We start from the raw sequence: 12,196 nt of genomic DNA on the forward strand, positions 1-12,196 counted from the left end.
ACAGGACAAGGGGCAATGGGCACAAGCTAGAACATAGGAAGTTCCGTTCGAATACACGGAAAAACTTCTTCACGGTGAGGGTGACAGAGCACTGGAACAGGCTGCCCAGGGAGGTTGTGGAGTCCCCTTCTCTGGAGATTTTCAAGACCCGCCTGGATGCAGCCCTGAGGGATGTGCTTTAGGCAATCCTGCTCTAGCAGGGGAGTTGGACTAGATGATCTCTAGAGGTCCCTTCCAACTCTGAAGATTCCGTGATTCCGTGACAGACACTGCGGCTACTGCAAGCCCTGTGGCAGACACTGCCGCTGAACCAGGGAACCAACCCGTGCCAGTATCAGTTGCCCCCATACAGAAGAAGTACACGAAGAAATCAGTTCGCTTAGTAAGACATGATGATGAACCAGGGCCATCATGAGAAGAGGAGGAAGGGGCAGAACCAGAGATAATTACCTGATCCCTATCCTTGAGTGAGCCGTGGGATATGCGAGAAGATTTTAGCCCACTTTCAGGCGAGCACATTGTCACCTGGCTGCTTCGGTGTTGGGATAACGGGGCCAGTAGCCTGGAATTAGAGGGTAGGGAAGCCAGGCAGCTGGGATCCCTGTCTAGGGAAGGCGGCATTGACAAGGCAATTGGAAAGAAGACCCAAGCCCTCAGCCTCTGGCAACGACTCCTGTCAGGCGTGAGGGAGAGGTACCCCTTCAGTGAAGATGTTGTATGTCAGCCAAGCAAGAGGACTACAATGGAAAGAGGTATCCAGTACCTGAGAGAATTAGCCGTGCGGGAGATGATTTATTATGACTTGGACAATGCAGACTTACCCACAGACCCTGATGAGGTGCAATGCACAAGGCCCATGTGGCGGAAGTTTGTACGAAGCGCACCATCGTCATATGCCAACTCACTGGCAGTAACGGAATGGAAAGGCGAAGAGGGACCAACGGTGGATGAGGTGGCTGGCCGGCTCCGGCGATATGAAGAAAGTCTCTCTTCCCGCCTTGTCCCAGCTGTGGAGAAACTGTCCCGAAAGGTCCAGCAACTTGAAGAGAATATGTCCTACTCCCCACCTATACGGGCCAGCATCTCAGGTACACACCACGAGGCACCCTGTGGTTCTTCTACCTGCGTGACCACGGGGAGGACATGAGGAAGTGGGATGGACAACCTACTTGGATCCTGCGGACACGGGTACAGGAGTTGCAAGGAAGGACAACCACAAAAGGGGATCCCTCCAGGAAAAGTGCCGCCCCACTTTCCAGCGGGCAGTTCCCCAGACAGAGCAGAAGGCCTGATCTTGCTTCTGATCCTCTTGAAGGAACTTCCAAGTCATTTCTGCAAGAAGTGAGTGAGTAACGGATACTATGACTGGTATTAGAGGGGCCCTGCCTCCGGCCAGGTGGAAGAAAGGGACAACCGGGTTTATTGGACGGTGTGGGCTCGATGGCCTGGCACATCAGACCCTCAGGAGTATAAGGCTCTAGCGGACACAGGTGCACAGTGCACTCTAATACCATCAAGCTATAGAGGATCAGAACCCATTTGTATTTCTGGGGTCACAGGGGGATCCCAAGAGTTGACTGTACTGGAGGCGGAAGTAAGCCTAACTGGGAATCATAGAATCAGAGACTCTTCATGGCTAGAAAGGACCTTTGAGATCATCGAGTCCAACCATACACGCACCAAAAAAACCCAAAACCAAAACCAAACAACCAAAAAACCCACAAACAAACAACCTGCAATTTCTGCCACTAGAGCATGCCCTGAAGTGCCACATCTAGATGTTTCTTAAACACCTCTAGGGATGGTGACTCCACCACCTCCCTGGGCAGGTCATTCCAGTGCCTGACCACTCTTTCAGTGAAGTAATTCTTCCTACTATCTAATCTAAACCTCCCCTGCCGCAGCTTCAGACCATTTCCTCTGGTCCTGTCATTATTCACCTGGGAGAAGAGGCCAACACCCACCTCTCTCCAACCTCCTTTCAGGGAGTTGTGGAGGGCAATGAGGTCTCCCCTCAGCCTCCTCTTCTCCAAACTAAAAATGCCCAGCTCCCTCAGCCTCTCCTCATAGGACTTGGTCTCCAGACCCCTCACCAGCCTGGTAGCTCTCCTCTGGACACGCTCCAGCACTTCAAGGTCCCTCTTGTACAGAGGGGCCCAGAACTGAACACAGCACTCCAGGTGAGGCCTCACCAGTGCCGAGTACAGAGGCACGGTCACTTCCCTACTCCTACTGGCCACGCTATTCCTCATACAAGCCAGAATGCTGTTGGCCTTCTTGGCCACCTGGGCACACTGCTGGCTCATGGTAAGCTGGCTGGCCACCAGCACCCCCAGGTCCTTTTCTGCGGGGCAGCTTTCCAGCCACTCTTCCCCAAGCCCCTGGCGTTGCTTGGGGTTGTTGTGACCGAAATGCAGGACCCGGCCCTTGGCCTTATTAAACCTCATCCAATTGGCCTTGGCCCATCCATCCAGCCTGTCCAGGGCCCTCTGTAGAGCCTTCCTTCCCTCAAGCAGATCAACACTCCCACCTAGCTTGGTGTCATCTGCAAACCTACCGAGGGTGCACTCAATCCCCTCATCCAGATCATTGATAAAGATTTTAAACAAAACTGGCCCCAAAACTGAGCCCTGAGGGACACCACTGGTGACCGGCCGCCAAGAGGATTTCACCCCACTAATCACAACTCTCTGGGCACGGCCATCCAGCCAGTTTTTAACCCAGCAAAGAGTACACTTGTCTATGCCAGGATTCGCCAGCTTCTCCAGGAGAATGCTGTGGGGGACGGTGTCAAAGGCCTTACCAAAGTCCAGAGAGACAACGTCCACAGCCTTCCCCGCATCCAGCAGGCGGCTCACATGGTCATAGAAAGAGATCAGGTTGGTTAAGCAGGACCTCCCTTTCCTAAACCCATGCTGGCTGGCCCTGATTCCATGGCTGCCCTGCACTTGCCGTGAGAGCTCACTCAAGATGATCCTCTCCACGATCTTCCCTGGTACCGACGTCGGGCTCACAGGCCTGTGGTTCCCCGGATCCTCCTTCCGACCCTTCTTGTAGATGGGAAAGAAACACATTCCAAAGGCTGCAGATCGTTTATGCTGACATGCCTCCTGTGGAAGGTGTTAAGCACCTGCTGGTAATCATGGATCCACCCTCAGGAGGAGTAGAAGCTTTTCCTACCAGGAAAGCTGATCCCCCAGGAGTGGTCAAAGCACTTTTGTGGGAAATCATTCCCAGATACTGACTGAAATGAAACCAGACGGCCAGACAGGGGTTTCATTTTTCAGCAGGAATACTGAATAATATCTATAAAAGTTCAGCCTGGAGAAGAGAAGGCTCTGCGGAGACCTTCCAGCCCCTTCCAGTCCATCAGGGGGCTCAAGGAAAGCTGGGGAGGGACTCTGGATGAGGGAGGGGAGCCATGGGACGAGGGGGAAGGGGTTTCCACTGCAAGAGGGGAGATTGAGCTGAGATCTTGGGCAGAAATTCTTGGCTGTGAGGGCGGTGAGCCCCTGGCCCAGGTTGCCCAGAGAAGCTGTGGCTGCCCCATCCCTGGAGGGGATCAAGGCCAGGTTGGACGGGGCTTGGAGCAAGCTGGGCTGGTGGGAGGTGTCCCTGCCCAGGGCAGGGGGTGGCACTGGGTGGCCTTTAAGGTCCATTCCTACCCAAACCATGCCCGGAAGGGGTGGGGCCCTTCTCCTTCTCCTTTTCCCCTTCTCCTTCTCCCTCCCTTCTTGTTATGGTTTGAGAAACCCACCACAATTTCTTGTCCTTTAGACAATTACTCTCTCACCCGATGACCCCTCCCCACCCGGGAAGGGGAATTGGGGAAAAACAAGGAAACAGGAGGGTTGCAATAGAAATAGATTTAATAGGATAAAACTAAAGAATTAACCTTAATAATGCTAAAGAAGCAGTGTCGATCCCGATATCAATATAAAATACCCAAGGACTACACCCAGCCCATTCCATCAGCAGGAAGCCGTGCACTCCCAGCAGGGGACAGCCAATGGGGGACACTGCGAGCGCTGCAGCTTCACGAGGAAGGGAAGGGCTCAGGGCTCCGAGACTACGGCAAGGAGTTCTCTGGACCACCGCCATCAAGGGAGAGTCGAACTACACAGCAGACTTTATAATTTATATTGAACGTGATGTTCATGCTATGAAATAGTCCTGTTGGCAGCTTGGGGCAAGTACCCTCCTTCTCTTGCTCTTCCTCATCCCCTGCTGAGTGTCACCAAGGGGGGCTTTGACTGCCCCACGATGTCAAAAAGGGGGGATGTGCCCCCCTGCCACACTACAAAAGAGGGACGCGGTCCCCACTGGAGCCGTCAGCGGATGCTGGGCACCGCAGTCTGGCATTGTCTGGGCAGACTGCAGCCTCGGCCTCTGACACCCCAGCAGTCTTGCGGGTCCCGTCACTGGGGACCCAGGAGGACACTGGGGAGCCGCATCGCGGTTCTGTGCTGGTGACTCGGAGCACCGCAGCCACACCAGAGTCGGTGCCATGGGGCGCTCTGACGCCGTGTCTCCCCTAGGCCATCTCCTCCTGATTGTGATGGGGCTCAGCATATTCTCATCTGTGCTGCAGAGCAAGCGGCTTCAGGTAGGTGACTGTTGCACCACACTGTGCTGCACCACACTGTGCTGCGGCGTGGGGTGGCGAGGAATGGCGTGGGGTGGTGTGGGGTGCCGTGGGGGGCTGTGGTGTAGGACTGGGAGGTGCTCCCGTCTCACCCAGCTCCTCGGAACCTTGCAGAAGTGGTTTAAGAAGAAGAAGAAGAAGAAGAAGAAGCGTCGGACAAGGAAGACAAGAGCCCGGCCAGAGAAGCAGAGCGGTGAGTGGCCCCAGCACCGAGCACCCTGCAAACGGCCTACACCCCACGGCAGCCCTGAGCCGGGGCTGTGCCGGCAGCTGCTGGCCGCTCACTCTGTCTCCTCCCTCCACAGCTTCTCAGCCAGTGGATAGAGGAGTTAGGAAATCCCGGCCCAAGCAGGAGAAGTGGTGAGTGTGGGGGAGACCCCAGATGCTGCCCCAGACCCTCACCCCGTGCCCTGCCCCTGCCTGCGCTGGGCAGCCCTGCCCACCGGCCAAGGAGGGGTGCTGCCCGCGGGTCCCGCTGGGCTCCGGGGTGCAGCGGGGTCTCTTTCTCCTCCTCTGCAGGGCGAGTGCGGAGGCCTTGAACAGGAAGCCCCTCTCCCCACGGGCCCCGCTGGCCACCATGGACTCTCTGACAGACAGAGGCTCCTCTTCCTTCAGCTCCCTCTACTCCTTCCCAGAGCCCTGGCCTGGTGCAATGGCGGAGCTGGCAGCGCTCAACCACTCAGGACCCCGCCATCCCCCCAGGGCTGTGAAGGGGAGGGTGGAGGAGCCAGGGCCAGCCCTCTGCCAGGAGTCCCCACTGGAACTGCCAACAAGGACTAAGCAAGAGTGGTCCCCAGGAAAGCAGGGACAGGGCGCAGAGCCCTGTGCACACACAGCCTTCACCCTGCAGCCCCCCAGCCATGGCCACGGACCAAGGGCAGCTGATCATGGGGCTCCTCCACTCTTTTGAGTCCACCCAGGAGATGGCCAGGCAGTGCTGTGAGATGCTGAAGGTGCTGCAGGCCCGTTGGCAAGGGCGGGAGCCTGTGACCAGAACCTCCCCGGGGAGCCCTTCCATCCATGGTGGTGCAGGAGCAGCTGGGGGCCACAGTGAAGTCCCAGCACGTGGGAGCAAAGCAGCCGTGGGTGGCTGCAAACACGGATAAGGCTGAGGATGGGGACATGGACAAGGAGAAGGACACGGGACCAGACACAAGTGTGAAGGAGAAGGAAATGAGCAGCCCTGTGGAGCTCGGCAGGGGGAGCCTGGCAGAAGTGAAGAGAAACAGCAAGATGGGGCCGGGCGAGAACAACTCCATGGGGCCAAGCACCAGCAGCCCCCCAGGCTCAGGCAGGAGCACCCCCATGGATGTGGAAGGGAGGACGGACAGGGCGCAGAGCCCCGTGAACGTGCAGCTGCCCCCCAGCCGCCCCCCAGCCAAGGCCACAGACGAGAGGGAGCTCTACTTGGAGCTCTTGGACGCTTTCAAGACCTTGGAGGAGGAGGGGCAGCACCACAGCGAGCCCGTGGACAGGGAGTGTGACCAGGCGTCCCCAGGGCTGTGCCCGCTAGGACGGTGCCTGTGTCACTGCTGCACCCGGCTCTGCCACCGCCTGAAGGACTGGTGGAGACGCTGCTGCCGGCCGCGCCGCATCTGCTTCAGCAATTTCCCCTAATGGCTGGGAAATGTGGGTCCAGGAACACACATCCCCCGTGACACCAAAGGGCTCTGACATGGGCACCACTTAATTTACATCTGCTCTAGACGTTTGTGTTTTGCCAAAAGGGAGCAGAACCATGAGTGCAGGCTGACGCAGGCTACAGCTCTGCAAGCAAACAGGGTGCACGGACTCCTCTCCTCATGAGCAGATTGCCCTGCAAAAGGGTGGGGTTCAGAAAAATCGGAAAGGATAAGAAAGTTGTCAGTTACTAGAACAAGCCTAAAGCTTTTTCACAAAATTGAGGTTTTCCTGCCTGAAAAGCTCTTTTTGCTCACAGCTGACATCCCAGCACCAGTATTTTGGGCGTTTCAGCTTTTTATGAGGGCAACCTGACATCAGCCTGACAGTGAAGACTGGCATAACGGGCATCGCAACTGGACAAGGACAACAACCTCAACCAGGCTAGAGTGGAACACCGCAGTGGCTCGCTTATGAAAATGACCCTCTGGCCATAACACTGAAGTGGTCAGGAATTCCTCCTGCTGAGCGCTGCTATGCAGAAGGCCTGGAGGATCACTTTGCTTAGCTTTGTGATACCGCGGTGAGATGTCACTCTGGGTTCCCGTACCTGCAGAACACACCAGGAGGCTGGGAGGAGGTTGGTGAGGGTGCGTCTCATTCTCCAGCCTGGGTCTCTGAAACTGTAGCTCCGCAGACTCTTATGCTGCTGACTGGCATCTCCGCTAGCAGGATCCTGGCTAGGTGATCGTGCTTCGTGACTCTTTCAAAGAAGAGGTTCACGCGCAGTTTTGGGGCTCTCTTGGCCAAGTTGGCCCACGACGTTCCCCTGACCACTTGCCCATGAGGGTCGTGGATATGACATTGGATATTCAAGGTGCACAGGGAACGAGTGCTGTGCTCCCGCAGGGTGTGCAAGTCAGCCCACCACGTTTCCGTGACGGTGACTACGTCATAGCTGTCCTGCTGCACAATGGCTTCCAGCTCCTCCTCTTTCTTGCCCATGCTGCAGGCATGAGTGTGGAAGCACTTCAGCTGGCCTGCTGATCCTGACACCTTTTTGCTGGAAGAAGGCTTCACTCCTACCTGACCATTCCCAGGCGCAGCTGTAGCTTCTAACCCATCAACGACCCTTGTGTCTCTGCTGCCGGATTCATCCCTTTCCCCCTTCAAATCTACTTGAAAGCCCCTTTGATGAGCCCTGCCAACTCCTGTGCAAGGATCCTTTTCCCCTTTTGAGGCAGGTGTATCCCGTCTGTCTCCAACAGGCCTGCTGTCCTGTCAAACCATGCTGTGATCAAAAACCCCAAAGTCCTGCCACTGACACCAGGCTCGCAGCCAGGTATTGATCTGCTGGCTCTTCCTGTTGCTTGCCTCATCCTTCCCTGGGCCTGCAACGACAGAGGAGAACACGACTTGCGCTCCTGAGCCCTTTCCTAGTCATCCCAAGGCCCAGAAGTCTCTCTTGATCTCCCTTGGGATTCTCGGTAACAGATCATCTCTGCCTGTCTGAAAAATGAGGAGCGGTTAATAATCTGAGGGGCTTACCAGGGAGAGAAGTTTTCTTCTGGTATCTTTAACCCGGGCCCCTTCCCTGAGCACACTTCCCTGAGAAGTGGGTCTGGTCTGCATATCGGGCCTTGCGCTCCCTTCAGGATGGAGTCGCCTACAACAGTGACCCGTCTTTTCTTCTTAACTGAAGACGTTTTGATGCGAGGTGTGGTTTGGCTTAACCTTGGCAACACCTCTGTGGACACTGCATTATCTTCCTCGTCAGCATTAGGTTCCCCTTGCAGAGCCTCGTACCTGGTTTTTCAGGGTACCTGGAAGGCCAGGGAGTTACTGGGGAGACACGCCTGCTTCGCCGGGCAGGAACATGTTCCCACAGCCCCCTGTCCTCTTAGTTACCTTCTTCAGCTAGGCAGAGGGAGGGCGGGGAATCTGCTGTGTCCCCCATCTTGTCAGCAGCCCCCCTGGGAGCTGCTGGCTCTGCTGGGCGGCCTGCGCTCTCCCGGCCTTTCCCCAGCTCCGGAAAAGCCCCTGTTTTGCCTTTTTTCGCCACCAACCCCCGCTCCCTTGCGGACGTACCTGCCCCGAAGCTGTCCCTCGGGAAGCGACCGGTGGGGGCCGTTACACCCCGTTTAAATTGAGCGCCGTTCCTGCTCGCCCCGGCCCGGCCCGTCAGCGCCCCCCCGCCAGCTGCCGGCCCTCGCGGCCGGCCTGCGCCCTCCCGGCCTTTCCCCGGCCCCGGGCAGCTCCGGAATAGCCCCTTTTTTGCCTTTTTTCGCCACCAACACCCGCTCCCTTGCGGACGTACCTGCCCCGAAGCTGTCCCTTGGCGAGTGAGAATTCGCGAGAAGACACAGACGGCCCTTCAGCACTAGTTCCTGATCACGTTGCAGGGATATGCGGGGGGAACACCGCCGCCTCCTCGGAGGGAACCCCCGAGCGCCGCCATCGGCCGCCGCTGTGGGCCGGGCCGGGCCGGGCCGGGGCCGGGGCCGGGGCCGGGGCCGGGGCCTGGGGCGGGGCTGCGGCCGGCTGTGGGGCGGCTGAGGGCCCGGCGCCGTGGCCTGTGCTCCAGAGCCCTCAGCAGCTCCCTTGCCCTTCTCTGGACACACAGAATGGGAAGTGGGAAAGGGAGGAAAGTCGTGGCGTGAGAGAAAGGCAGTTTAATACGCAAAGCAAAAGCCGCGCGCACAAGCAAAGCCAAACAAGGAACCCGTTGGCTGCTTCCCATTGCAGGCGGGGGTTCAGCCGTCTCCAGGAAAGCCGGGCTCCGGCAGCGTGACGGTGACTTGGGAAGACAAACGCCATCACTCTGAACATCAGCCCTTCCTTCTTCTTTCCCCGGCTTTATATACTGAGCGTGACGTCAAATGGCACGGAATGTCCCTTTGCTCAGTCGGGGTCAGCTGTCCTGGCTCTGTCCCCTCCCAACTCCCTGTGCCCCCCAGGCCACTGTCGGTCGGGCAGCGTGAGGAGCAGAAAAGGCCTTGAGAGCTCAGCAACAGCTAAAACCACCAGTGCGCTACCAACACTGTTTTCATCCCAAATCCAAAACACAACGCTACACCACCTGCTCGCAAGGAAGTCATCCCCACCCCAGCCGAAAGCGTGACACCCCAGTGCCTTGGGAGGGAGCAACTGGGGCTGGGGGCAGACAGGGACATGGACGCAGATGCAGACGTGAACAAGGACAGGGACACGGACACAGGAGCAGGCAGGAGCAGCCTGGGGAAGAGCAGACACAAGAGGGAAGGCTTGTGGACAGAAAGGGAAGGGGGTGGAGGGTCAGCAAGGGATAGAAGGGGAGGTGCGGGCATCCCTGAGAAGACACACCTTTGAGTCGATCCCTTCCAGGCAAAATGCTTTCAGAGGCTCCACATATTTGCCTTCTGGGTCCACAGAAAAGTGTGGGAGCACAAGTCTGAGGCCTGTGCGCCCCAAAGGGAGAGAAGGAGATGTTCAGCAAAGGGACAGGAGGACTTGGCATTACCCCTTCACGGGTCTCACACCATCCCAAAACCTCCCATGAACTCAGCAGCGCCCCGAGCTGCTGCCACTGCTCACGGCGGTGATGACCAGCTCCAGCCTCCGTCCTCTTGGCACCCTCCCTGCAGGTATTGATGTGCGTGGAGGAGATCCCCCTGAGCCGCCTCTTCTCCAGGCTGAGCACTCCCAGCCCTGCCCAGACTTGGCACTTGAACTTCAGCAGCAGAGACCATTTCACTGTTTAGCTAGACCGAAGGCCAAAAAGTTAAAGGATGTGGCCTGTGCTTGTACCGTGATTCTTTTTCACTCATTGGGCTGGTTTTGGTTGTTTTGTTGGGGTTTTTTTAGGCGTTTAGTAACTGGGAACTTTCTTATCCTTTCCGATTTTTCTGAACCCCACCCTTTTGCAGGGAAATGTGCTCATGAGGAGAGGAGTCCGTGCGCCCTGTTTGCTTGCAGAGCTGTAGCCTGCGTCAGCCTGCACTCGTGGTTCTGCTCCCTTTTGGCAATACACAAACGTCTAGAGCGGATGTAAATTAAGTGGTGCCCATGTCACAGCCCTGTGGTGTCACGCAGGATGTGCCACCAAAGGTGTGCGACAGCCTTGACCCGCGTCAATGAGCATCAGGTCTTTGCACGCCTGAGGGAAGCACACGGCCTGATGGTTGCTGACAGCGCTCTTTAGGTTCTGTTGCGCTGCAGAGCTTCCAATGAACAGCCGGGATCTGCAAAGCTTTCTAGAAATTGTCTTTGGATCTACTCTCGTACCGGGGATAATTTCCAATATGTCAAGTAAGATCATGGCATGAGCTGAGGGTACGACATCTTCTAACGGTAATAGAAGTTGTCTATCTCTCTGGGTGGGGTGTAATGCTCAAGGGCCCCCCCATCTCCACGGGAGAGTGGGCATTACTGTAGCATCTACTGTTGTCGTTACCCAAAACTGATTCTCTGCTCCTGTCAAGGGACAAAACTGATCTACTGACATTCACAGGGATAGAGAAAATACTGACTTTTTTATTGGTTCAGAAGAGGGGTACCCCAGGGGGTTCCCAGCCCCACACTTCCCACCCACTGGGGGAAATTGCTGAAGCAGACACGGCGTGGCCGGCAGCAGCGTCTCCAGCAGTCCTTCAGGCGGTGCCAGAGCCGGGTGCAGCAGTGACACAGGCACCGTCCTAGTGGGCACAGCCCTGGGGAAGCCTGGTCACACTCCCTATTCAAAGGCTTGCCATGCTGCTGCCTCTCCTCCTCCAAGGTCTTGACAGTGTCCAAGAGCTCCAAGAAGAGCTCCCTCTCGTCCGTGGCCTTGGCTAGGGGGCTGCTGGGCGGCGGAAGCACAGTCATGGGGCTCTGCGCCCTGTCCCTCCTCCCTTCCGCATCCATGGGGGTGTTCCTGCCTGAGCCTGGGGGGCTGCTGGTGCTTGGCCCCATGGAGTTGTTCTCGCCCGGCCCCACGTTGCTTTTTCTCTACACTTCTGCCAGGCTCCCCCTGCCGAGCTCCACAGGGCTGCTCCTTTCCTTCTCCTTCACACTTGTGTCTGCTCCCGTGTCCTTCTCCTTGTCCATGTCCCCATCCTCAGCCTTATCCGTGTTTGCATCCACTCACGGCCACTCCACTCCCAGGTGCCGGGGCTTCACTGTGGCCCCCAGCTGCTCCTGCGCCGCCATCCTGCCCAGGGGATGGAAGGGCTCCCCGGGGAGGTTCTGGTCACAGGCTCCCGCTGCCCCTTGCCAACGGGCCTGCAGCACCTTCAGCATCTCACAGCACTGCCTGGCCATCTCCTGGGTGCACTCGAAACAGCGGAGGAGCTCCATGATCAGCTCCCCTTGGTCCGTGGCCATGGCTGGGGGGCTGCAGGGTGAAGGCTGCGTGTGCACAGGGCTCTGCGCCCTGTCCCTGCTTTCCCTGGGGACCGGCTCTTGCTTGGTCCTTGTAGGCATTTCCAGGGGGGCTCCTGGCAGAAGGCTGGCCCTGGCTCCTCCACCCTCCCCTTGACAGCCCTGGGGGGATGGCACGGTCCTGAGCGGTCGAGTGCTGCCAGCTCCGCCATCGCACCAGGCCAGGGCTCCGGGAAGGTGTAGAGGGAGCTGAAGGAAGAGCAGCCTCTGTCTGTCATTGTGTTCATGGTGGCCATTGGGGCCCATGGGGAGAGGGGCTTCCTGTTCAAGGCCTCCGCACTCGCCCTGCAGAGGAGGAGAAAGAGACCCCGCTGCACCCCAGACCCCAGCGGGACCCGCGGGCAGCACCCCTCCTTGGCCGGTGGGCAGGGCTGCCCAGCGCAGGCAGGGGCAGGGCACGGGGTGAGGGTCTGGGGCAGCATCTGGGGTCTCCCCCACACTCGCCGCTTCTCCTGCTTGGGCCGGGATTTCTCCACTCCTCCATCCACTGGCTGAGAAGCTGCGGAGGGAGGAGACAGAGTGAGCGGCCAGCAG

At 57.8% G+C, this 12,196-nt stretch overlaps 1 protein-coding gene across 1 annotated transcript in view; it reads left to right on the top strand.

Annotated features, from left to right (window-relative positions):
* The first annotated feature begins 9,633 nt into the window (after nt 1–9,633).
* The window catches only part of LOC128901193 (neuronal acetylcholine receptor subunit alpha-10-like), a 29,474-nt gene continuing 26,911 nt past the window's right edge, over nt 9,634–12,196 (top strand). The window contains exon 1 of the mRNA XM_054183032.1: nt 9,634–9,681. Within this exon, the coding sequence (XP_054039007.1) occupies nt 9,634–9,681 (48 nt within the window). The remainder of the gene's footprint in view (nt 9,682–12,196) is intronic.

Source organism: Rissa tridactyla, chromosome 1 (genome assembly GCF_028500815.1).
Source record: "Rissa tridactyla isolate bRisTri1 chromosome 1, bRisTri1.patW.cur.20221130, whole genome shotgun sequence".
Taxonomy (NCBI): Eukaryota; Metazoa; Chordata; class Aves; order Charadriiformes; family Laridae; genus Rissa; species Rissa tridactyla.